The sequence below is a fragment of the Anser anser genome, assembly GCF_964211835.1.
Source record: "Anser anser genome assembly, chromosome: 2".
NCBI lineage: Eukaryota > Metazoa > Chordata > Aves > Anseriformes > Anatidae > Anser > Anser anser.
Genome location: NC_139721.1, coordinates 134,053,706 through 134,079,540, shown reverse-complemented (window position 1 = coordinate 134,079,540; position 25,835 = coordinate 134,053,706). Strand labels below are relative to the sequence as shown.

The 25,835-nt window shown below is 34.3% G+C and overlaps 1 protein-coding gene across 2 annotated transcripts in view; it reads left to right on the top strand.

The window, feature by feature from the left end:
* The window catches only part of PHF14 (PHD finger protein 14), a 163,184-nt gene that overhangs the window by 120,811 nt on the left and 16,538 nt on the right, over nt 1-25,835 (top strand). The window contains exons 18-19 of one of the 2 annotated variants that reach the window (XM_083824579.1): nt 6,008-6,121; nt 7,649-7,731. In XM_083824579.1, coding sequence (XP_083680705.1) covers nt 6,008-6,121; nt 7,649-7,720 — 186 coding nt within the window. In that variant the 3' untranslated portion in view covers nt 7,721-7,731. The remainder of the gene's footprint in view (nt 1-6,007; nt 6,122-7,648; nt 7,732-25,835) is intronic. The other variant, XM_083824578.1, reaches the window with a different exon arrangement.

Sequence of the window (25,835 nt, the reverse complement as noted above, 5' to 3'; positions counted from 1 at the left end):
TTTGAATGATGGGAGAGTAAAAGGAAAATATAATAATCTAGGAGAGTTTGATTTTATAAGTGGAGGATTCAGTCCACGGAGAGGTAGGAATAGTACACTGGCTAATGGAAATGTGGAAAATTAGAAAGGGGAAACTAATTCAGATTCCAGAGGTCGGTGAGTGATGATATCTTCAAATAGTAAAAAGTTCTGCTGTTTGCTGTTTCTATTTGCATATTATAAAGTTGGAAGAATAAACATGAAAAACATTATTTTGGGAGTACTCTTTCTAGCTTAAAGTATGTGTAGATTAATGTTTGGTTTGGGAGTTGTTTGTTTTGTTGTTTTTTTGTTTGTTTTTCTTCCATTTGAAGAAGGCATCTTGAGCAAACATATGACCTTATTTCTTTTAATACTTAGTTCAAACAGTTTTAATGAAAGCTAAGCAATAGTAGCATCTTTATTTTTAAACAGCTGTAATGGGAAATTGTGCTTTTACACTTGGAAATGTCGGCAGATTTCAAAGATGAAAGCTTGCTTTATCAGTGCTGTAGTTTATAGAAAGTCAGAAGGATAAGAAATTGAAACAGGTTGGTATTTACTGGAAACTTTGTGTAACTTTACTAGTTCGTCTGTATTGCACAGAGTTTGATTAAAACAAACAAACAAAAGGTGTGAGGCTAAATAATGTAATTAAGGTTCTGTACTGGGAAAATAGAGAATTATAAAAGGTTTTACTTTGATTTCTGCATTTAAAGAAGGCAGAGGTTTTAGATCTAGGTTCAGGTTTGTTGCATGAACTGAAGTAGTTTCAGAGTCAGCTGAGGAGCAGAGTCTGTTGTGTTGACAGTGTATGCACACAGAAATCTTTGTCCATTCCCAAGAGAAAGAAAACATAGCCAAGGACAGCACAAAACTGTTGCTTATGTGACTGGCAGTGCAGGACGTTAGCACGTGTACCTTAAAGGCTATGTTTGTAATTTTGTGTCTTTGGAGAGGGCAGAGGAAGAGAGGAGACTGTCAAATATGAAAGAAAATTAACATGAGGAAAGTATCAAAGTAGGAACAGAAAAGGGAAATGAAATTTTACAGATGTGAAGTGGGACTTTTAAAGCCCGTATTCTTTCCTCATTAACCAGCACAGAGTAAAATCCTAAGAAAGACAAAGTGATTGATCTCATGTGCAAATAGAATGAGATAAACAGTACATTCCTCCTGGGGCTTTACTTTGTCTGCCTGGGAACTGTGAAGAACTACAGATACCTTGTATTTACTAGATTTTACCATATTCTGACTAAGACTTCCCAAGTAAGCACCTGGGAGAACAAGGGAAGGCAAGAGCACCTGGCTGCTAGGAGGGCATCTTCTGCCTCCAGGGCTGCAGAGGGACCTTGCTCTGACCCAGGAAGGCTGCTAAATGCAGTACTAAAATGATGCTTGCGGAGGCTAAAAGCACGTTGGCACTTCAACAAAAATAGGCTCGCTTCTTCCCATAGTCCTTCAGCCTTAAGAAGCTGGCTTCATGTTTTAGAAGGGGCTTTTTTTTTTTGCTTTTTTTTTTGCTTTCTCCTTTCCTTTTGTAAGTCTAAAGAGGGACAAATATTTCTACTTTGCTACTGTTAAAAGTCTTTGTTAGTAACTTTGGCTTCCAATTCATTACTGCAGTCATGTTTTCAGAGCCTGGTGTAAGAGATAAACCCTTTGCAAATGAAGACAGCATCCATTTTCTTTCTACCTCAGGCCACACAGAATTGATTGGGGTAATAAAATGACAGTACCATGTAATATACTGACGGCTCTTTAATTTGAAAACTAGTTCCAGGGTGATTCAAAGCTTGTTTAAAGCTAATTTATGGCTTGTGTAATTTTCAACTGGACCAAGGTAGAAGATGACACATGAAAACTGATGCAGAGTTAACATATTCAATCCTGACAGCTTGAAATTATCTATAAAGGGTTTGGGTGATGTGAGTTGGTGTGTTTGGGTTCTTTTGTTTTGTTTTGTTTTGTTTTAAAGTAGCAATGGCAGACAAAGTAACTGATGCTCAGCTGATATAAATACCATTGTATGACACTGTTTTTCCATCTTGTTTCAAATGGATCTTCTTACATTTTCTAGCAAATATTTTAAGTATTTTTTTTAATGAAGTTTATATAGTTTTCCATTTTCTTCAAAATCAAAGGCTGTGTAGAGCTTCCATTTTATGAGTTACATCTGTTGTGACTTTAACATAGATGGGTAAACACTGTGACATTATTTTGTTTCCATAGCATTCATTATGAATATAGCACTGGCAGTGTACATGTCTGCAACTGGCACGTATATATCTGCAACATACATATAAAACACATATCTTTATATATGTGTATTTAAAGTGAAATTTAATGGTCTGTTCTAAAAATAAATAATAGTAATAAAGTAAAAATACTGAAGTCCTCAAATTAGGACTTCAAAAACAAATAAAATTAAGCATAGCATAAAATGTAAATATTTTCCTCTGAAATCTATCACTTTTTTGTAGCTCACACATGAAATCCCCATCTGGTCTGTATGCACTATTGATTTTTCAGTGTGTTGTTTCATTGATACTTCTGCACAGCAGAGGACAAAAACTAAAAGAAGAATGTTTACTTCCATTACAGTAGATGCAAATAACAAGTGTGCCTAACAGCTTGAAAGGGAGAAAAAGACTGGGTATTTTGAAGGAGTTGCATTACAGTTGGATACATTTTTGATTTCTCACCTCTCACCATTCATTATCACCTTTGATCTCTAATAGCCTTAATTAAAATAATAATAATAATATTAATAATAAATGCTGAAGGTCCAAGACTCCGAATTGAACCAGCCACCGCCATTCCATTGAAGCCACCACCATTTTGTGTCTGCTGCCAAGGAGGGTCTACCACCAGTGTCATGACTTTAGCATGCAAGTTCCATCCCAGGACCAGAATATCCAATTTGTTATGTGTTTGTATGAACATGTAATTCAAATGCTTTTTTTTTTTTTTTTTCCAGAACTGTTTGAATCAAGCCAATGCTGTTGTGGTATCTTAAATTGCATGAATATTTAGGTCATATGACAATAGACATACTTCAAAGCAGAGCTGTCTTTCTTGCATAAACACAGAGGAATGTCTACACATTTCATGTTTCCTCTTTAAGGTTTCATAAGTCCAAGAAAATGATGTTCTGAGGAGCTTTATTCAAAATCAGAATTTTGCAGGAAAAATATAATTACCAAGCATTCTGAGTTTATTTGTTTATTATGTACTTACATTTCCATAAAGAATGTCTATATTTTCAGGAAACTGGAAGTACCACTTAATAGTGTTTTTCCCCATTAGTTATTGATTAATATAGTTAAATATTGTGATTCATTAGAAAGCTCTGTGTTGACCTGACTTGAAAATGCAGTTAAGTTATATAGGGTGGAAATATTATAACGTTTTAATGAAATGGGAAGGGCTTAGGCACCAGAAAGGTTGTGTACCAAATTATCTATTGTGTTGTTTACACATCCATGAACAGTCAAGTCTTTCACAGCTACAGTTAAGCTTACAGATCAACAAGTGCAAATATTTTTGCAAAGTTGACCCAGTGTATTATGATATAAATAATAAGGGGGGAAGACAAAAAAAAATTTTTTTGAATTACATTTTTTTTTCATTTACCACTTCTTCAGTAAAATAGCTGTTTTGTGTCAGCGATACAGATTGTATGCCTTCCCTTTACAAAAGCAAACAATGCTAATAACTTTTAAGGTGATTTTATTTGTCTGAGTGCAAGTTACCAGAATTGTTTACTAGTTCATTGTTCATTTGACCATGCACTCAGAAGACACCAAGAAGAAACTTTATGAAAGTTCTCACTTGCACCTTGCAACATTTTTGTCATTGTACCTTACATGAATGGGTCACATTCCACTTAGTGAAGATGTTTATTTCCAAAAGCTGTACTTCACGTGTTGCTGAACTAGTCTAGAACATAGATTGCTTTTCATAGAAATGTTCAGGCTCTGCACAGTTTTCCTAAGTGGCACAGCAGTGTGAAAAGAGATAGTGAAACCAGTGTAACTGGAACAGAAGTGCTTTATTTGATCTGTTTTTGAACAACAAAGTAAATCAGGTTTCCATCCATCTCCTTAAAAATTGATGTATTATATTAGCCCTATATTAGTTCCTGAAGAGAACTATTGAGAAGGATGGACGAGCTGGTCAGGAAGAAGATATTCAGGACGTTATGGAGGGGGGTGGGGGGGAGAGCATCTGTGATGTGCTGCTCCTGTTGAAGCAAAAGAAATGAAACAAGAATATATGTTTACCAAATTACTGCTGCTCTGACCATTTTTGAAACCCATTGTTTATTACTTTCAAAAAACATAAGTAACAAAAAACAACATTGCCACCATTATCTGGCAACGGGTGATAGCAACATAATAAAAGTTTTCTTAGGCACAAAAGACAGGCAGAACTCAAGGAGAGAAATCACTGAACCAAAGAATTTAGACAAGTACATCATTTTCTTCCAGCAGATGTGGTTGTTACTTTTGTTTTTGTAAGCAGCACAGGAGAGCTTCTGGAAACATACTGAACTGATAAATTGCATGGCAATGATTTAACTTTCTAGTCCTCAAGGAGTAAACAAAATAGCACGGTTCAGTACTTCAAGTCAGTTTGTGGCTAATTGGGCCAACGAGATAGTCTTTTCCTTGTAGTTATCCTGACACTGAACTTTAAACTTAAGGTGATGGGCCACAGGATGGGCCAGAATATTCTAAGTCACAGAGAGGTGGTGCTAAAAGAAAGTCATAGAGATCTTTATTTGAAATAGTTAAGCTTAGTAGGTTTTTGTTGTGGTTGTTGTTGTTGTTTTTATTTTTGTTTTACAGGAATTCACCTGAAAAGTTATATGACATAGAGATACTAGAGAACACTCCCAAAGACCACCCAAAGACTTTTTTCCAACTTTCTAGCCTCCAGCAACCCCCTCCATGTATTCTTTTACAACATCTGGTCTGCCCTGTGATTCTCAGTAGTGGGTGTTAGCCACAGCTTTGTCCCTTCCAATAGTCCAAACATAGACATTGGGCTAAAATGCAAGTGCTGAATATTATTAGTACAAAATTTGAATTTACGTTATAGAAGTTGTCATGTCAAAAACTTAATAATGAGCTTTGCAGCTTGCAGTTTCTGAAAGTATAATCTCGATTTCCTTGCAATTAATGACTGTAGAGAGAAAGTGATACATCAAAAGCGCATATTCTGCTTGCTAAGCAATGACAACTAAAATATCTTCTGTAATGAGCATTACAAGCACAGTAGAGATAGTACCGATTAATGGATTTTTTCCTCCATAGTAAAATATCTCAATCTATGCAGTTATCAAAACCACTGTGTGAAGCAGTGGAGGTATTAAAGTGATTTTTATTTTGTCTAATCTAGTCACATTGCATTGCAAATTCAATGTAAAGGTAATTTAGAAAGAAGAATGTTAACTACTTAAGTGTTTTTATTTTACTTATTTGACTGTAGTGTTAAAGTTGACAGTCATCTACTGACTTCTCTAGCTTTACCAGTTTTCTGTGCTATGTCAGTTTACAGCAATTGATAAAATACATTTGTGTGGGGTTGTTCTATCATGGTCACGGCTGTTTTGCAGAAATCTCCATGTTCAATAAGGGGAAGAAATGTAGTTTTCCCTTCCTTGCAGTTTAGGAGCAGGGGTAGGTATGGGCAAAACAAGCATGTTTATTCAGAACTTTACAATTCTGAAATGCTATACAGCTATTTACTAAGGCATAAAATGTTCTTGTGAAGAAAGTATTGCCATTTTAAGGGAACATATATGGCAGATGTTTTTGCCTCTGGGTTAAAACAAGTTGCCCACTGTAAAAAAAGAGTTTTTAGACTTCAAGTATTCTCTGTTTTCCTGTGATCAGAGCACAGCTCCTCTGAGAACTCTCTCTTTCCTGGAGTACCACATCAACACGCTGCTGAGGGGTCTATTTGTCTCTGTTGCCCTCAGGACTCCGAGCCGTCAAATGAGGTGGTCTCAGAGGCCCCAGGTAATGTGGTACCCTCTACCTCAAGAAGTAGCTCTGAAGAGCTGGTATCGGTGGCACAGAAACATCCAGAAGAGGTAGGACCGTATGTGTCTATTCTATTCCAAGATTAACGGTTGGGGTGTACTCGTTTGCCTCTGCTTTTCATGCTTTACTTATACTAGAGACTTTCTAAAGCTAAAACTCTATCTTATCCTCCCATACCACTGACACACAAGACCAAGGTAAATTTTAGGACCTTAATTATGTAAGCCAAGTATATTACATCTACTGCATTTTAAATCCTGTTTCTTATTATCAGTGATTGGGAAACTATATTTTTTTGTTCCTATCTTTCATACATCCATGACAGTGAGAGGAAATCTGTTAGATTCGAGCAAATTAAGCTTTACAAGACTAAAGAAACAGAAATAGAATCTGTAATTAATTATATAAGTAGATGTAAATCTTTTGTCATCCTAAATTAAATGCAGCCTACTGCTGGGTTGGACAAAGGAAAGGCCCTTGATAATATTATTGTGCCTATCAATGTGACCTTTTTTCTAAAAAAAAAATAATATACTAGATGATAATGATGTAGTGTGGCATAAGGCCATACTCCCTGTTGTTATAAGAAAAGGTGCTGACTTGTAATGTAGCTCTACAACATAGCTAATGACTGACTTCTTTGGTCCTTGCAATTCATACTTGTCAGAGTATACCATAGCTGGAGAAGAGGTTGTCTGCAGACTTCCAGCTTCATCTTATGATGAGAATCATCCTTTCATGGAAACATTGTTATCTTTAAATCAACCCTTTCTGAGAGAAGTCTTTCACATGGAGTATCCTTAATATTCTTGGTCTTGGCTTCCTCAAACAGTTATTACTATTGTTTCTAAAGACATGCTAAGTACCAGGTAATGTAAATACTGTTGTTTTTCTCAGATTTTCTTTCACTATACTCTTCCCGGTAAAGGAGAAAGTGAAATATTAGCAATAGGAAACACAACTCTTTTACAGTGCCATTCATTGTTTCTCTAGTGCAGCCTTTAGATAATTATCAAATTCCTTTATGGATTTCTCCTTTCCTCTGCGTCTTGTCACTTTGTTTGAAGAAGAGACAAATTCTCAATACAAGGCTGGGAGAATTCTTAAGAGGTATTTCACTTAAGGTACTTCACTTATTTTGGAGTAACCACATATTCAAGTTATCACATCTAAGCAGTCCTGAAGATAGAATGATATAAATTTTAAGTAATACCTTTGTATATTTTCCTGAGTTGCAAAGGGAGCTTAGTCCATGGAAGACCATGGGTTCTGGCTCTTAATTTTCAGCTTTTCCAATTTATCTCAATTTTGGCCTGTGTGGAATACAAACAGCTAAACTGTGGGGGAGAGGATCCTGAGGAAACATCAGAGAACTGAAAGATGGGAATGCACCTCTTGAATTTTAGTAGATATCTCAGTTTATGGTGAAGCTGTTTAGCTGAACCTAGGGTCATAAAGTATTTATTATATGTGTTTTATAACAGAATGAGACTTTCTCAAAAAAAAAAAAAAAAAGTTACTGCAGTTTATATCAAAAGAGAGGTGAGTTAGAAACAGTTTTGTGGTTGGATTTGCAGGGAACCTTGAGAGGGGAGCACCAATATGTTGAATTTCCAAATTCAGAACCCACCAGGAAACAGCCCGCCTAAGTTACATGGGGGTAAGTCAGCTTGGTAAACAAACGCTTGTGAATTGAACTTTAAAAAACCTGCCTCTAACAGCAACAAAAGTGTTTGCAGAGCTTTACGCAATAAATGCCTTTTTAAATCCTCTTTTTATTTGAAGTCTCTTGGTACACCACTCCCTTGTATTCTTTCAGTATTTGCTTAATTACTTAATATTCAGAATTAACTATAGCTATTAGCTATAGCTGATGCATTATTAGTATAATAATTTCTTTCTCATCTGAATTTGACCCATCAGTACTGGTGAGAAGGCAGTTAAGGAAATGTTCAAGTGCAGCCATGGAGAAGGGAAGCAGGAAATAAGTTTAAAAGTAAAATAGCTATCAGACTAAGGATTTCAGGAAGGTGGAATGGATGGGAATTTTGAAAGAGGGATATGGAAAGTGACGTTCAAAAAAGTGTCTCAGACTTGCAAATGTGAGAACAATTTATTGTAGCAGGAAATCAGGAAAATCCCATAAGTTGCTATGTTAGTTTGTATAATCCATGTCATTTTCTTGCTTACAATTTCTTCTCCTTAAGTAGCCCAGTCCGACTCTTACACACAGTTACTTGTGTCATCAGTTTTAACTTTGTGTGATGCCTTGTGGTCACTTAGATGAGGCTTTGCTTTGCTTCTCCAGTTGTCTCTGCTAGTCAAGGCAATGGTTGAATTTTGAGCTCTGTTTCTCCATGGCCACTGTTACTCAGCAGGAGGGCAGGATGGGTCCTGCTCTTGTTACCGCTCCCCTTCTTCCCAGACTCTTCTCATGCTCTGAAATCAGATGTAACTGGGTGGGACAGGGACAGTGTCCAGCTATGTGGCATATGACAAAAGTCACTGCATAATAACTAGCATGTTCGGTGTTTATGTTTTACACCTGTGAAAGTTTTGCACATGTGAAAGATTCAGGAAAGTGTGTGTATTCGTTAGTGTCCTTCAGATGCAGTAACACTTTGGCTTATAAAATAACCAAACCATATTTAGAGTTAGAAAGATACCTTACCCTGTGTTTTCAAAACCTGTGCAATCCCCCATAATCAGAATTTAATTTTTATAGATTTGAATGCTTGAATGATTTGAATTACTATCCATACTAAAGTAAGGAAGTTACCTGTGTGATTGATGAGTCAATGTTGTATGTTTTTATTGTCATTTTTAATAACTAGCATGCAACAGTGAAATTGAAAGAAAAATTCAATGCATTTGAAAGGGGACAGATGTGTGCCATCTGAATTTCAGTGTCACTTAATTAGACCTTCTTTCCAGTTTCTTACGGAACTGTAAGATAACTCTGCTTTTCATAAAATGTTATACTAAATTACATAGTTTTTAAATTTACAATTTTTAAATTACATAGGAATTTTGTCTCCACAACCATTTCAATATTCAGTACCTCACTATTGTTAGTATGCTCTGAGTCAATACATTGAATTGTATCTCTGATACCACACATTCTTTACCATTAACTAATGAAAGAAAAATCTCTGGACATGTTGATTACTTAAGATTCAGAGCTTTTAAAATACACAAATGCACTTGCTTGAATAACAATGTAATTGTTCAATAAAATTATAAGGCTAAGAAATTAAATTTCATGACCCTTACACCATTTGGTGGGGTCACTTGCATTGTTCATCTAGCAGTTGCAGTATATTTAGTAAATATATAATTTTTTTTAGATGAATATGCAATCACACTGAAAAAAATGAAGGTTTGTTGTTAAAGTAATTTTACTTTTTTTTTTTTTTATAGTTTTATAGTGGCTAAAGAGCAAGACTGATGGGTATTACTCTAGTATTTTGATACCATTTCTCATAAGCAGCACTTTAATCTACTGGCAGTGAGAATCAGGAGTTGGTTATCTAACTAAGAAGAGACTACTTTTGACAGTTCCCTTAAACCTGAGTCTCATAAAAGGCATATTCTCATCTTTAATTAGAGGTAAAATAGAAATGCATGAGTTATGTGTATTAATTTCCTTTGCTGATCCACTGGCAAATCAATTAATCATGTTTTAGTAGTGTAAGACTAGAGGCTAACAGGGCTAGTCTTTTGGAATGGCTGTGTTACTAGAGCAGTATGAATACAGATGAAATGCTGTGTGATTCTCTCTATGAGATTTAGTTCTGTTAGAAAATAAATCAATAAATAAGAATAAAACAACCAGCCAACCTTCTTTTCTCCACCCTCTCCCCTTCCCCCCAAAATCATATGGAACACCTTAGGGTAAAATATGAATGACATCACCGTATCGTATGAACATGAATAGCCCACGTATCTGTGTTGCTTTCTAAGTGCTGTACAAAAGCTACAAAAAATGTGCAAAATTTTGGGAGTCTGAATTAAAGAAGGATTAAGACAAGTACTATCTTATAGTACTATCTATTACTAAGTACCTAACAGATAGGTACTATTTATTATTAAGCTTTCAGTGCTTGCCCTATATCTGGAGAGCACACAGACTTCTTTTCCATTACTAGTGAACAGCTGTGTTTTGTTCTATAGGAGAAGATGTGTCCCACACTTAAGACGTCTGACATTAGTTGTAAGGATAGTTCAAGCAGTTTACAAGTTCAATGTTAAATCATTACATTGTTCTCAGAAGTCTAGGGGAACCAGATGCAAAGGGAGAGTTTCTTAATTTTTATGAACACAATTTGCATCGGATTTTTTTTTTTTTGAATTATCTTCTTTCCTTGATCTCTGGATAAAACATTTGTTCAACAAGTCCTATTGACTCTTCAAGTTAGTACTAAAACAGATTATTTTTTAATAACCCCAAACCATAAACTTATTCAGCAAAGCACCCAATCCATCTTTATGCTTTTTTTTTTTTTTTAATTTTTATTATACTAAGGTGTTTTCTTTTTAAGCAAAGTAAGATGTGAAATGTTCTGAAAGAACTGAATAAAAGATAATTCCATGGTAAAGATTGTAATAATGCTCATGTGATATTTTGTCTATCTGCTGTTACTAGAAGACTGTTAAATAACTGGATTTCCATCTTTCATTTTTCCTTTGAGGAAATAACTCAATCATCTTGTAGAATAAACATTGGCAAGAAGCAGGAAGATGATTTGTAGAGAACACAAGAAAATATTAGAGAAATATATTTGTATATTATCTATCTTTGTAAATACAAATCTGTTATGCTTGCACTTATGAAAAAAAAAGAGTTCTTTTCTAAACTTCATAGGTATAACAATAATTTCCCTCTGTTCTGAGTAGCTGATAACTTGAACTTATTTGATAGAAAAATTGTCAGACTGTTTTTGCTATAAATATGTTGTTCTTGACACACTGTTAATTGGAAAAAAAAAAAGTTACACACATAGAATGGGTTGGACTACAGATTTACTCTTGAACACTAAATTTTTTGTTTAACTTTTAAAGTGGTCAGAAAAGTAATTGCAAACTTCCATGCTGTATGGACCTAGCAGGTGCTTTCTGAAGAAAAATCATACATGCTAATATACTAGTTATTCTATATCATAGATTATTCTCCTTTATATCAGAAGACGTAGGCCTGTGATTTTGGAACACAAGCTGATTTATGCTCTGGACCTTTTCATCATCCTGAGGTCAGGATGTGCAACGTCATTTTGTGCAAAATCATAAATTCTACATGGCATAGTTTAACAAAGAGAAGAACACATATCTGTGTAATCTATCCCCTAGAAGACATAGGATTGGTCCTGCTGGTGTATTTCTTAGTACTTTATTCTGGTTTTAAAAGTTCTGAGTAGTTTTCACACTTTCAGAGCCTTTTCCTTTACACTCGTGTTCAAATCACCTTACAGAATACTTAGTGCCCCCACTTCTTTGTTTTCTTTGTGTTGCAACAAAGAGTTGCAATGGATTATAGACCTGGAATTCCTATGCATTTAGAATATTTTCTGGACCTAAATCAGATTAATTCCAGAGAAGACTGAAATTTGATTAGTTGGCTGAAATTTGGCTATTTGACCTATGGTCCTGATGTCAGACTATGGGTTTCAACCATCAGACTCATTTGTTTAACAGAAGAGATCAGTCACCTGTTCATCTTTGGCACTCAAAAGGTTTCTTTGATTTTACTTTTCATGCTTCTACAAGTAATTATTACGATTACTGTAGTTCCCATTAATATTTCATAGCAAAATTCCTAAGCCACATGCCTAAAAAAGCCTTAGAGTCTGTGTTAAAAGTGAATTAATAATAAGCAGATATGAGAGCATAATACCTTTGGCCACTGAAGTGATTCCTCTGTAAAATAAACTGGGAAATACAGTAGGCATGCAAATGCTCTGAAGTTAGGAATTCACATTTTCCATCTAATCTTTTCACATGACTGTTTTATGTAATCTTCTTAATAAAGAAACATAAAGGTTGAAGATGGCTGGAAAATGTTGTCACGCAGTTCTGCTTTTGAAGTCAATTTTTTATGTATGTATATTTAAGCTGTAAATGTCTTTATGGAATGAGGCCTCCTCTTGGAAGAAGATTATTAACTTAAAAAATGAATTAGGTCTGTTTAAAATTTCCACAAATCCAAGATATTTTTCTTTATTTAACCTTTTCACAGTCTCTGCCCTTCTTTAAAGTACATTTAGTCCTGTATCATCTGTTACTCAGGAAGGTATTTAATACATGACTTGGCATCATTTGCATTATACAAGAAGATTAACTTTACAAGCTCTGCTATTAATCTGAGTAGCTCTACATATTGACCTATGAAAGAACATAATTAAGTTAGCTTAATTAAGTTAATTAATTGTTACACTCTGATGAACTTACTATTGAGAGGAAATTAAAGGCAAATAGAAAATGGCATTCATTGGTTTGAAATCATATTTTAAAGGATTTTACAAAGATACATTATATTTATATGATGAAACTATCTATTGTGTAATAACCAAAGCAGAAGCAATTAAAAATGTCAAAAGCTAAGAATCCCTGCAGTATTCTCTTTTATTGCCTGACAGTCAGACATATTTCTAAAAGCAATAAAGAATCCATGCTAGAAATTTAGAAAATAACTTTTTTTTTTTCCAGTACCAAAATAATTGAATTCAGAAACTGACACCACTCTCTACACATGGACTATAGAGAAAAGTGCACTATAAAAGTTAGATAAATTAGATAATCTGCTATCAGACTTTCCTCTGGGGGAGAAAAAAGGGGGAAGGCCTGAAAGAAAACACAGAGCAGCAAGCAGTACCCAGGCAAAAGTGCATATTTGCAGGTCACCATAAGAAAGTCTTTCTGATGGTGATGAGGTAAAGGAGATAGACTCCTGGAATTTTCTGTCAGCTCCACTTGTTTTGTAAAGTGTGTCTGCAAATTTGCTGCAGGAAAACATGCAGGGTTACAGCAAGAGTCTTGCATATGGGCAGACCCTCCACGTGACTTGAACATCCAGGATGCATTCATCAGTCTTGATACATACTGATGTGTACATTAGAGATCATCAATTCAGAGTAGCTGTAATTAATAAAAAGTAACAGAAAAATGATGAAACATGCAAAAAATGTAATAATATATGCTGCCAAATAAGCAGTTCATTAATCTGTGAGATTCATTCATTTTGCCATGTCTTTAGTTTGAAATTAGTGTGTGAGTTATTATTAGTTATCTAATTCTATTTCCGTGTCGTCATTTCCCCTGATATATAAATACTCTGGATGGCATCCTTAGTAATTTTAGGACTTTATGCTGACTTTCTGTTGTAAAAATGACTATTGTAAGTCAAGTGAAAACAGTATTATCCATGAAGTGTTATTCTTTGGCATTTTCAGATCGTATGAAAGGGTCATTGATCTGTGGATACATTCTTTGGAAGAATAACAGCATTAAAAGTGGAAAGCCAATGGCATTTAGAATTACTTGTGTACAAATTTATATTCGTATTCTGAATACAGATAAGTTGGAAATAGATTCCTACAAAGAGAAAAAAACAAAACAAACAAACAAAAAACCACATAAACTTTCATTGAATTATACTAGCTTCTTTTTTATTTGAGAAACTACCTAAAATACTCTTTAAAATGGATAGGAACCAAATAAACAAATTACAGCCATTTTATATTTAAAACATTGTTTTTATTTAACACATTGCCCACAAAAAATTGTTTTATTTTTTTGTAAATTCAGTTTGAAGTCTACATGTTATATTTTGTCACTGTAAAAGTGTTGTGGTATGTTAATCAGTCGGTTGTATTTTAAGAAGAAATAAAAAAAGAAGAAAGGGAAGGAAAGGAGGGAAGGAAGGAAGGAAGGAAGGAAAGAAGAACAGTTTTAATTTCACCTTAAAATACATAATTAAATCATAAAATATATTTTTGGCTGGGGGAAGAGAGTGGGAAATGTAATGAAAAAATAAAGTTAAGCAAACTTTAAGTAAGATTTTAACTAAGAAATGTTCAACTAAGAAACTTTAACTAGAAAATAGTGGCAAGTTGTACAAGATGAAGGCCTGTACCCAGAGGCTGTATATTTTGCTAGCTGTACTGGTGTCAGTGGGCTTGAGTGTACCTATGTGTGCTACCTGTCCAGCTGTGACTGTATGTTTTGAGGTGTTCATGGAAAGGCATGATAACAGGTCATGTAAGTTACTGTTGTCATTTGCGGAGTGGTATGTGCAATGTACAATTGAAATTCCGTCCCGGAGTGAAGTAAATTTATAACTCCTTTTTCAATATCTAGTGTACACATTCTTAGCCTTCTTTCTTTTTCTTTTTTCTTTCTTTCTTTCTTTCTTTCTTTCTTTCTTTCTTTCTTTCTTTCTTTCTTTCTTTCTTTCTTTGTTTTCTTTTTCTTTCTTTCTTTTTCTTTTTCTTTATTTTTCCTTCCTTCCTTCCTTCCTTCCTTCCTTCCTTCCTTCCTTCCTTCCTTCCTTTCTTTTTCTTTCTCTTTCTTTCTTTCTTTCTTTCTTTCTTTCTTTCTTTCTTTCTTTCTTTCTTTCTTTTTTCTTTCTTTTTTCTTTCTTTTTTCTTTCTTTTTTCTTTCTTTCTTTCTTTCTTTCTTTCTTTCTTTCTTTCTTTCTTTCTTTCTTTCTTTCTTTCTTTCTTTCTTTTTCTTTCTTTTTCTTTCTTTTTCTTTCTTTTTCTTTCTTTTTCTTTCTTCTTCCTTCCTTCCTTCCTTCCTTCCTTCCTTCCTTCCTTCCTTCCTTCCTTCCTTCCTTCCTTCCTTCCTTCCTTCCTTCCTTCTTTTCTTCTTTCTTTGTTTTTTCTGAATGATTTGCTATCTTCTCTGTTATCTGTAATATTTGAATGAAAATTAAGCAAATACATTCTCTGATCATTGTATGCAGTGTAAACATTAGATTTCACATTGCACTATATAAACAAAGCAGCGATCATTTTTCTAGATCATATATAATCTCAGAAATTTTCTACTTTATTTTAATATGACAGGTTGAAAATATCATTAGAATATTCCAGTTACTATAGTCTAGATTTTGAATAATGAAGCTTGAGCACAGTTGAAAATTTCAATGTCATCTTTAAGGTAGTGAAGATAAGCAGAGGTCACTCAGAAGTCATTAATAACGTAGGTTATATAGATTTTTCCCTACCCAGTTGTTTCAGGGTTATCTCTGAACTGCAGTACAATCCCAATTGTGTTGCAATGCTGCTTCATCAAAGTGTTGTTTCTTTAAATTACTCTCACTGTTAAGGAGAATTTTTAGCAGACACTGAAGAATTCATATTACCTACATATTTTAACACACTAGAATCAGTGATGTGTGTTGTCTATTAGAATAGCTCTTTTTGCTATTAATATGTGTTTTTGTGATACCCATATATACATTAATTTATCTACCCTAATTAACAGCAAATTAAAACTAAATGTATGTTAATTTAACACCATATGACTATTTTCTGAAGATTCTGAAGTGGATTAGCACACGCCATTATCTTTCATAGACCTCACTGACCTACTAAATCCTTCTTATTTGAACAGTTTTCCTACAGTTAATCTTTTATATTTTTTTAAGTGAATACTCAGCCATCTTAGTTTCCATAAACCTCTGGATCACCTGGAATACACAGAACTACATATTCTATGCTTTACTTATGGTCTTTGTTTTATTTAAAAACAGTGAAAATGTTACTGAAAATACAGTTGAATTCAGAGAGACTTGGAATATAATGAGTATTATCTTTGAGAAATTAGTTTTCCAGTATCCAGCCCTGATTTTTTTTTTTTTTTAAACTCTGTTAAGATTGTTGTTTAAATTGATTGTAGTCTGCACAGGAAAGAAGATAATGGGCAGCAGAAATCAGCACACAAATTCTTCCAATAAAGATACCTCTGTTTTCTCTCATAAGGCACTGGTTTTGTAATATTCTAAAATCTCCATGTACACAAAAGAATTGGAGGTGTGCCTACTGCACAATTTAATTGGCTAAAATTACTTTTCTAAAACTCTGTAGAGCATGCCAGTGTCCACTGAGAAAGACACTGGCAGAAGGGATTTCAGAGCACCCAAATTGGGTTTTTACCTAGGAAATGCATTTTGTTGCGGGCTAAGATGCGAGCCTGGAGATGATCTCCAGTTCAATGGCCAGCGGAGCAAGTCCTCCATCCATGTACACCAGTGCAAACCCACACTGGCGCTGAAAAGGAAGTTGCATTGTAGTTTAGGTGCTCTAGATGAACTAATGAAAATAACACTCAAAGTACCAGTTACTGTTTCTGGCTTTATTTTATTTACGGTTCTTCTGTATTTATCCATTCAAAGACAGAGGTTCCTGGTTTGGAGCTTTCCTCTCAGTGTACCCCACAAGAGTAGGCTTATCATATATGGGTTGTTTGGGTTGTTTGGTTGTTTGAATAAAATTAAGAGTTACTGTTTCATATTGTATCTAATGAGAAAGACTTTCTCTTATTTCTGTAAGTTAGGATCAATTGCTGCTTGTAAGATTTTCAGACTGTCACTGTTGGGTTGGGCTCAACAAGGTGTAAGATACTGTGTTCTAGGACCCTATCTTGAGCATCATCTCTGAAAAGAGTCAACTTAAGTAGTGGGTTCTAATTAATGATTCACCCGAGAGTGATTTACAGCAGAAATTCCAAATTAAGCAATCTGTGTTTAAATCTGTACATGTGAATAACAGAAATATTTCCTGTATTCTTGTTTAGTTGTTGTTGTTGTTGTTATCTTAAATGTGTTTAATAGTAGTAATAATAATGTCAATTTTGTTGATCAGTAGCCAGGGTTTGTTTTCTAAGATTCATAGAGTAGAAGGCCAGGAGAGGTCATTACCACCAGCCAGTCTAATTTATTATGTAGCATGTGCCATAGTGCTTCTTTTCTAAATCTGGTGTGGATAAGAACATATTTTGGAAAAAAAAAATAATATTCATATTAATTTAAAACATTTCAAATGAAACAGAGTGACTTCCAGTGATAAATATTAGTTTGATTTCTAGTCTAGATTAAGCCTCTCTCTGTTGTAAACCTTTGTCAGCTAAATCAAAGGCTCATTTGTTTGGGATTTTCATTTTCCTGTAGAAGTATTTACAGACTATGACTTAGTTGTCTTCTACCTTAATGTATGTTTTCCAGACCTTCAGTTGTACTTCAGTTTTCTCCAAATTTTCAGTAGACTTTCTGCATGTAGGTAAACTCAGTTAATCTGATATTGCTCACATGAGGTAGACATTATGAAGATAAATATCCATAATTTAGGATGATAAAGATAGGCCTTTAGAAAGTATCTTATTAGAAAAGTGTAGAAAATTAAACATAAAGTCAAGAATAAGGGCATCTTTGTTCTAATGTAGCTTTAAGTCTGGGAGGTATGATACCCAAATAAAGAGACAAGATATGAAAAAGTAGGAAGTGTAAAAAAAAGGAGCAGAGAATTTTTTCTGCATTTTAGATATTTATTTTTACTGTCGTTTCCTGACAGTCTTTATTTTTATAGGTAGCTCTGGAAAAAAAGATCTCAGTAAGTGAGAATTTAAAAATGGATTCACACATAAAATATAATTTTTTGTGTGTTTGCATGTTGTGCAGAATTTTAGATGTTGGTTTCTGCAAAACGTTGTTTGTTTTAACAGTGTCTTTGTGTTTGAAAGAGTGGTATTTGAAATGGCAATAGAGACAAAAAAGATGCAGTGTCATTCAGAACCTGTAGATAATCCGGAAGTCACCATTGTTCATATTTTAGCCAGATAAGCAGCAGAGTAAAAATAAACCAATTTTAAACTCATATCATTATTTGAGAAACCTTTCAGTATCTGCAGAGGCACCAAGTTATTCAAAAAGAGGAAGCATGCAAAATTGCAAAAAACAAACCCAATCACAGTTCCTATAAGAAAGGTTGAGAAGAGGGAACTTTTCTTCACCGCCAATGTGAGGTGCTGAAAAATCTCTCTGTATATCATGGAGAGAAATTCGTTTTATCCCTCCATTCCTCCTTCAAAATGTCATGTAGAAACACTGAACACATAGACAAAATTTTAAAATAAACTTTTATTTATTTCATCTGTGATGGAAAAGTGGAAGAATTTGTAGTGTTAAAATAATAGTATTGTTCCTAAAGTCTGCATTTTCTAAATTCCTTCTATAGTACTAAGTAATTTGAGTGAAATTGCTTTATCTCAAAATTACTGAGATAAAGATTATTGTAGTTAGAAATAACATTTAATTTGGGAAATTAGTAGGGATAGATTTGATTTGTTCTTGCCTTCATCTTGCAGTTTTCTCTCTGTCTGCCTGTGGCCACTGAAGGAGACAAGAAACTGGGCTAGAAAACAGTTGTTTTCCTCAGTGTAGCTCCTGATTTCTTTATGCCAAAAGTTAACCTGCCAATGATGGAGAGATGAAGCCAAGCAATAATGTCAAAAATTAATACTTTTCAGATGCACTATTGCATATCTGGTGTGTTCTCTGTTCTTTTCTTTTTTTTTTTTTTTTCTTTTTTTCTGCTAAGTTAACATATATGAATTGTGGTTTTTAATACAAATGTAGCACGTTCACAAAATGGCTTAGCCATTTTCTCCAGAGTATTGTAACTTCAGAAGTTCCTGATTTTTATTTACTGAACTAACTCTACCTTATTTTCACTTAATCTATATGTATTTTAATTTGAATTTAATAAAGAGAAAGCCTTTACATTGCATTCTGTGATGCTCCCATAACACTAATTAGTAAATAATTCTGTGCATTTACATATTATACCTATCTCGTGACAATCTTACCCAAAGAGCTGGTCATTTTGATTTTTTATTTTTTTTAAACTTTATAATTTATATTATTAATGTATTTAGGTTTTACATTAAAGGCTATACAGTTAAAAACACTCAATTAAAAAAGAATGTTCTTTGCCTCAGAGATCTTCAATTTCTAGTATAAAACCAGACTTTGTGAATAATACTAATAATAAAAAAACAAGTTGTTTTAATTCTGATTACTGCATTTTGGCTTGCACATAATGTTTTTGTTTGCTTGCTTGTTTGCTGCCTTTTTGGAAGGAAAGACTGATAGTAAGACTGATAATACTATTTCAAAAATTTGGAAATATTATTTTTTTTCCATACTGACCCCATCCCATCCAACAGGAAAATTTATAGTAACACTTGGGTAGTTTTCATAGACTAGTATTTAGCAGTTTATAATAGTCTTTACTTCTTTGCATAATATAGCAGCTTACATTAGTAATAGGAAGAAGATTAAAGACATTGAACAGATTGTTTGATGGAAAAAATGAATTCCTAGTCTTATTAATTGCTGAACTTAAGCTAGGGAAGTATTGCACATATAAGCTGGGGAAATGGAAAGCTGTTTGCATAAATATTTTTACACTGTTAAAGCATGTTATTAATAGACTTTTACAATTTGGACCAACAGTCTGCAACAGGAAGCCTCATCTTCAATGTTTTCATGAAGTGCATTCCATCAGAAATCACAGAGCTTATCAGCTCAATGTGATAAAAGGACTGCATTTTTATTTACACAATAACCTCAAATCCTCATATTAAAAAGTGTCATTTTTTTGCCCTTTCCTGTTCTAAGTGTAACACATGTAACAATTATTCATCATTCCATAATGGATCATTTTTATCAGAGTCTTGTGTTTCTTCCGTATATATAGAATAAATATTTATGTTTTCTCATTTTTCTGAACTAGGAGATACTGACAGAATAGGTTTGAAGTGTCAACTATAATTCATTGCCTGCAAAGAAAGACTTTATACTGATACCGTGTGAAAGGAAAAGAATATCTAAATCATTTCAGCAGTAAGCTTATAACCAAGATAATATCAGCATTTTCCTTCTTGAAAATATATCTGCCATAAATTAAAGAAGGTCTTTGGTATTTTATTAAAATGCTTGTGACAAGTTTAACCCCATCTTCAGCAGGAATGTTTGTATGAATACAAAAATCTTTTTTTTTTTTAAAAAAAAAGTGAAGGTCAAGTGGAAGTTAAAACAAGCTTGCACTAAACTTCATATTAATCCTGCAAATACTTTACTTGGAATAATAATAAAATTGATGCTTATTTAGTATCAGTCTAAAGTACACATTCTATGTGATCAGTAGCACTTTGTCATTTTGTACAATAATAATAAAGTTTGAAAAAAACAAAAAAGTGCAATGAGTATATTTGAATAAAATTGGCCTTACTAGTAAATGTAATAGAGGAGAGGTGCATATCACAGTATATAATTGTGTTTAAATATATAAGTAGCAAAGTAATTGGGATAATAAGAACATAATTAGAACTGAAAATATGTTTGTAATTAAGCACTTTATACACAAATACTATTGTTCAGTATCTTTCAACTTTTTCAGCTGTGCTTCTAGTTTCTTTAATGAGAAAAATAGAAGGAAATGTTAGTACTGCTTGTAATGAAGTAATAACAGGAGAAAACATGTATGTGATGAAACTTTACACTTGTTTTGTAGAATTCATAATTGTCTCTTTATTATTTAAAAAAAAAATAAAAAAATCTGATCTGAAGTAGTTTAAGGGCCATATACAACCTTTCTTTGACAAGGGGAGAAATGTACCCATTTCCAAGGGCGATGCAGAGTCCTTAAGTCTCCTGCTTTCTGTGTTAATACTCCTTCTTGAAGACCCAGGCTGCAGCACCAGTACCTCCCGCATTTACAGCCAGCCCTGCAGCTTCCACATGCTCGGTAGTTCCAGCTGCAGCCGGAGAGTGCAGGTCTGCTGAGAGAGCTGCTCTCATAGACAGTTGGACAGAATAAATACTTCTTTTTCTGAAGACAGTCCAGAAAAAGTACTCAGAAGACCTAAAGCATCCATTACAGGCTGGAACAGCTTTTTGCAAATAAGCCAAAATGAAGTCTTGGTGTTTCTGATGAACATGAGAATTTTACTTTGAACTCTACCTTTTTCCCTACAATAAATTTAATCACTCATTAATATCAGATCAGACTGGTGATGAAACAAGCTAGAAGGTTTAGTAAGGTCATATATTTATTAGGAAGCATATATTAAGATGTGGTGTTATGGGGTATACCTAAAGTTTAGGTTTAGAACTGCTGTTTAGAAATTTGATAATTGCTTTCTTTAAAAAAAAATCAGATATTAAAAAGACAATGTGCGAATTAACCCTTCCTTGCAATGACTAAAACACATAGAGACAGTCCTTCATTTTAGAAGCAATTAGTATATTAGGAAGATAATAATGTAAAGATATGTATTCGTCCCTGCCAGTGACATGAATAAGCTAAATGATCTTATGGTATTTGCTGTTGTCAAATTCCATTAGCAACTTAGGCATGATAAGAATGTCATTAATGTGAAACAAAAATTAATTACTATGATAAGGCAATAAAACTTGTTTAATAGTGCATGATCAGTAGCTTGAAAGATACTTGTAATTTCAATTTTAAGTCCTTCTGTAAATATTTTCAGTTCCTACCAGCTCTGAATTTGTGATTATTTACAGACCAAGTGGAATTTACTCTTAGGTGGTCACTCTGTATTAACAAAGTGCTATGGGTGACTCCATTTTTTTGCCATCTGTCCTTGCTTTAATGGTGCACCATCCCACCCTAAAATCAATGTGCAAGATAAGGGTGTCCATTGAGTGCACCTTGTGTAAGTAAATCATCTGACTATGAGAGCTCAAACAGGTAAGATGATTCCAAGTCATGGCAGTTTAAATTGATAGCTTTTCTGTGTCAAACAAAGAAATGAATTGGTTAGCACTCTTCACATTTCATTCAGATTTTTAGGCATTTTTTTTCAAGATCATGTTGTTTATGTACACTGAGTTTTGTCAGTCTCCTAAAGCTGCCTCCTAAATAACGCCGTAGTTCAACCCAAAGAGCAACCAAAGAGCAAAGGTTGAGAACCTCCTATAACTGGTAGCTTCTACTGGTTATCGGAGAAAAGTAATACCATCAACAGCATTTGCCTCTATAAATTCTACACATTTCATTTATAAATAGCATAACAATGGAGAGATTGCCATTGTCTGGACAGCACACAACCACCAATATTTGGCGTTGTCTTGCAGATTCACCGGGTCCTCTTTTCTTTTGAAGAATCTGAGTAAATTAATAGTAATAAAGGCAGGAAGTCAGTTGAATTGGTCTGTTTTCCACCAACTATTCTAAGTGAGAATGTAAACTTTTTTTAGAGTAATTTTTTTTTCTCTCAGTTTTGCTCTAGTCAAAAGGAAGAAAACTGATGTTGAAAATACATCTTAACTAGGTGCACCACAAACAATTCAGAATCATAAAACTCAGCCATTCATTACCAATAATAATAATAATAATAATAAATAAATCTGTCTGCATCTATATGGTTATGCTTCTATAGAACTACCTAGAGCTATTTAGTCACTTGCATACAATTAAATGCATTCTAACATTTTTTTTCACATTAGCTCATTGTTCTTTCCTTTAAAATACCTATTTCTGGTTTAGTATTAGGAAGATACTATATGAGGATGCCTAAATTGAACCATGAGCTCATACCTGCTGGAAGTCAGGCACTTGTGTCTCTTCACTTTAGGCTACTATAAGTATTTCACTATGAAGATGCATTCTAATGTATCATTATCCACAATTCATCTTTTCAAAGAATTGTCTGCTGTTATAACATGAGACAAGTTCGTCAGGCAAAAATTGTATTGGCCTACCAGTGTGTATGGATTCATATAGCAGAGGCTTTTCTTGCTCTGGTAAAGCCTCAGTATCCTCTGTTCCAAGAATATCTGTCCTGGTTCCAGTTAGGACAGAGTTAATTTTCCTCATAGTAGCTGGTAGGGTGCTATATTTTGGATTAGGATGAGAAGAGCGCTGATAACATGCTGATGTTTTAATTGTTGCAGAGCAGTGTTTACACCAGGCCAACGACTTTTCGGCCTCTCGCTCTGTCCTGCCAGCGAGCAGGCTAGGGGTGCAGCAGGAGCTGGGAGGGGACAGACCCAGGACAGCTGACCCAAACTGGCCAAAGGGGTATTCCATACCATCTGACGTCATGCTAAACAATATATAGGGGTGGCTGGCCGGGGTGGGGGGCTGGCTGCTCGGGGATAGGCTGGGCATCGGTCAGCGGGTGGTGAGCAACTGCATTGTGCATCACTTGTTTCTTACACATTATTATTATTAATACTATTATCATTATCACTATTATTATTATTATTGTTATTATTATATTCCTGTCTTAATAAACTGTCTTTATCTCAACTTACAGGCTTCACTTTCCCGTTTCTCTCCCCCATCCCAGAGAGGGAGGGGGGAGGGTGAGCGAACGGCTGTGTGGTGTTTAGCTGCCAGCCGGGTTAAACCAGAACAATATGGGTACATTAGATGAATTGATTTAATTACACGTCAGTTATTTGAGCTTTCAAATGGAGGTACGAAGAAATATTTGTTTTCATTCCCTTCTGAACCATGGGGCCCAACTTATGTTGTAGAACAAGTATGATGCCTTCATGGCAGATTAATCAGGCACACTGACTGCTACTCTCTTCATACTTTTCAAACATACAATTACACTTCTGAAGCAAGAAAACTCTAGGATCATATAATCCTGTAGATTCTGAATGACTGGTGCTGACCTCTGAGGAGCTTGCTTCACATCTTCCAGCACTAAAAAATGTCATTGGAGGCGAAAAGAAACTGAGCTAGAAAACACTTGTTCCTCAGTGCAGTTCCTTTATTACTTTATGCCAAAATTTAACCTGCTAATGTCAGGATGGAGAGGTGAAGCCAAGCAATAGTGTCAAAAACTAATGCTTTTCAGATGCACTATTCCATACATGGTGTGGTCTCTGTTCTTTTCTTTTTTTCTTTCTCTTTCTTTCTTTCTCTTTCTTTCTTTCTTTCTTTCTTTCTTTCTTTCTTTCTTTCTTTCTTTCTTTCTCTCTTTCTTTCTCTCTTTCTTTCTCTCTTTCTCTCTCTCTCTTTCATCTCTTTCTCTTTCTTTCTCTCTTTCTCTCTTTCTCTCTCTCTCTTTCTCTCTTTTTCTCTTTTTCTCTCTTTCTCTCTTTCTTTCTCTCTCTCTCTTTCTCTCTTTTTCTTTCTCTCTCTCTCTCTCTCTTTTTCTTTCTTTCTTTCTTTCTTTCTTTCTTTCTTTCTTTCTTTCTTTCTTTCTTTTCTGTTTCTGCAGTTAACATATATGAATTGTGGTTATAGTTCACTTTTTAATACAAACATAGCACATTGACAAGATAGCTTAGCCATTTTTTCCAGAGTATTGTAACTTTAGAAGGTCCTGATTTATATCTACTGAATTAATGGTAGCTTATTTGTTAGAAAATTAATGCTAGTTTAGCATTAGAGAATTAATGATAGTTTTTATATTAGAATTCACATCTGACAATGCTCTGTAAGGAGCTTGCTTCACATCTTCTAGCACCAAAAAACTTCATTAAGAAAGCCTACCATTGGACAGAAATGCAGTCTTTTCATGTATTCCAGAAAGCTGAAGTGTGTGGCTTAGCAATTTCAGCAAGTCTGCCAATCTTGTGTTTGAAAGTGGTATTTCAAGCCCAAAGAAACAATGTGCTCTCTGAAGTGCTAATTGCTGTTAGACCACATATGTTTGTGTGTGCCTTTCTGAAAGTATGAAAAAAAAATGTTGCCTCCAGAATACCTACTTTTTGATTTTGCAGGGCTTGATAGATGACTGGTTCATAAACACTAATGTAGAAAGCAAAAGAATGATGTGTAAGCCAAGCTACTGAAGAGATATGGCATTTCAAACGTTTGGACAGGCATAACATACTGTTGTCAATTGACTCTTCTTATCCTTTCCTGCCATGGGTTATAAAATCATATGCCTTGAGAAAAGGAAATTCAGTTATGCATTTAACATTTTTGGAGTAGTGTGGTGAAAGTAGGATGGGTTTATCTGTAGAAGTTAGTTACAAAAGTTATCTCAGTTGATATAAGTATGATCAGAACCTGCTGTATTCCTCAGAAAATCTGTAACAGTTGAACAAAGGCTTTTGTTGCCACAGGTTAGACTCTAAAACTTTTTTTTTCTTTTTCAGAGTGTTGAAATATTATTATGATGGGAGTTCTAAAATATTAAGAAATTTGGCTTATGAAAGTGATGGTAAGAATCTCTCCCTGTGTCCAAAAGGGATTTAGGGGCAACAGCTGACATAACAGCTTACCAGCAAGTGGATCAGTACAATGAGACTTGAGTTCTCTGCTCCAACCCATCCCAACCCCACTAAAATTTTTCAGTTTTCAGCAATTCCTTTTGCATGAAAAGACTGAAAGCTTAATTTTCAAGGTACTGAATAAAAATAAGAATAAAAACAAAACAACTAAGATGAGCAGTGATTAGATGCTGCTAAGCAAGGATCAGTGATTTAGTCATGAGTGAATTTTCTTCCCAAATGAGAGAATAAGGACTGAAGGCTGGCAACTGCTGTTATAGGTTACAGAACAGACAGGTGGACTGTCTTTTAAAGCAAACAAAAAAGCTGAACACATAGTTGGAAAATTAATTTCTGGGTTGTATCCTTTCATCTGAAATGTTTAATTTTCAGACTCCCATTCATTCCCGGTGAGGTGGATAAAGTACATTTCTGAACAGAAAAATCTGAGGATAAATATTGCTTCATACATTCCCTAACAAAAAACAGGACTCCTGGTTTAAAAG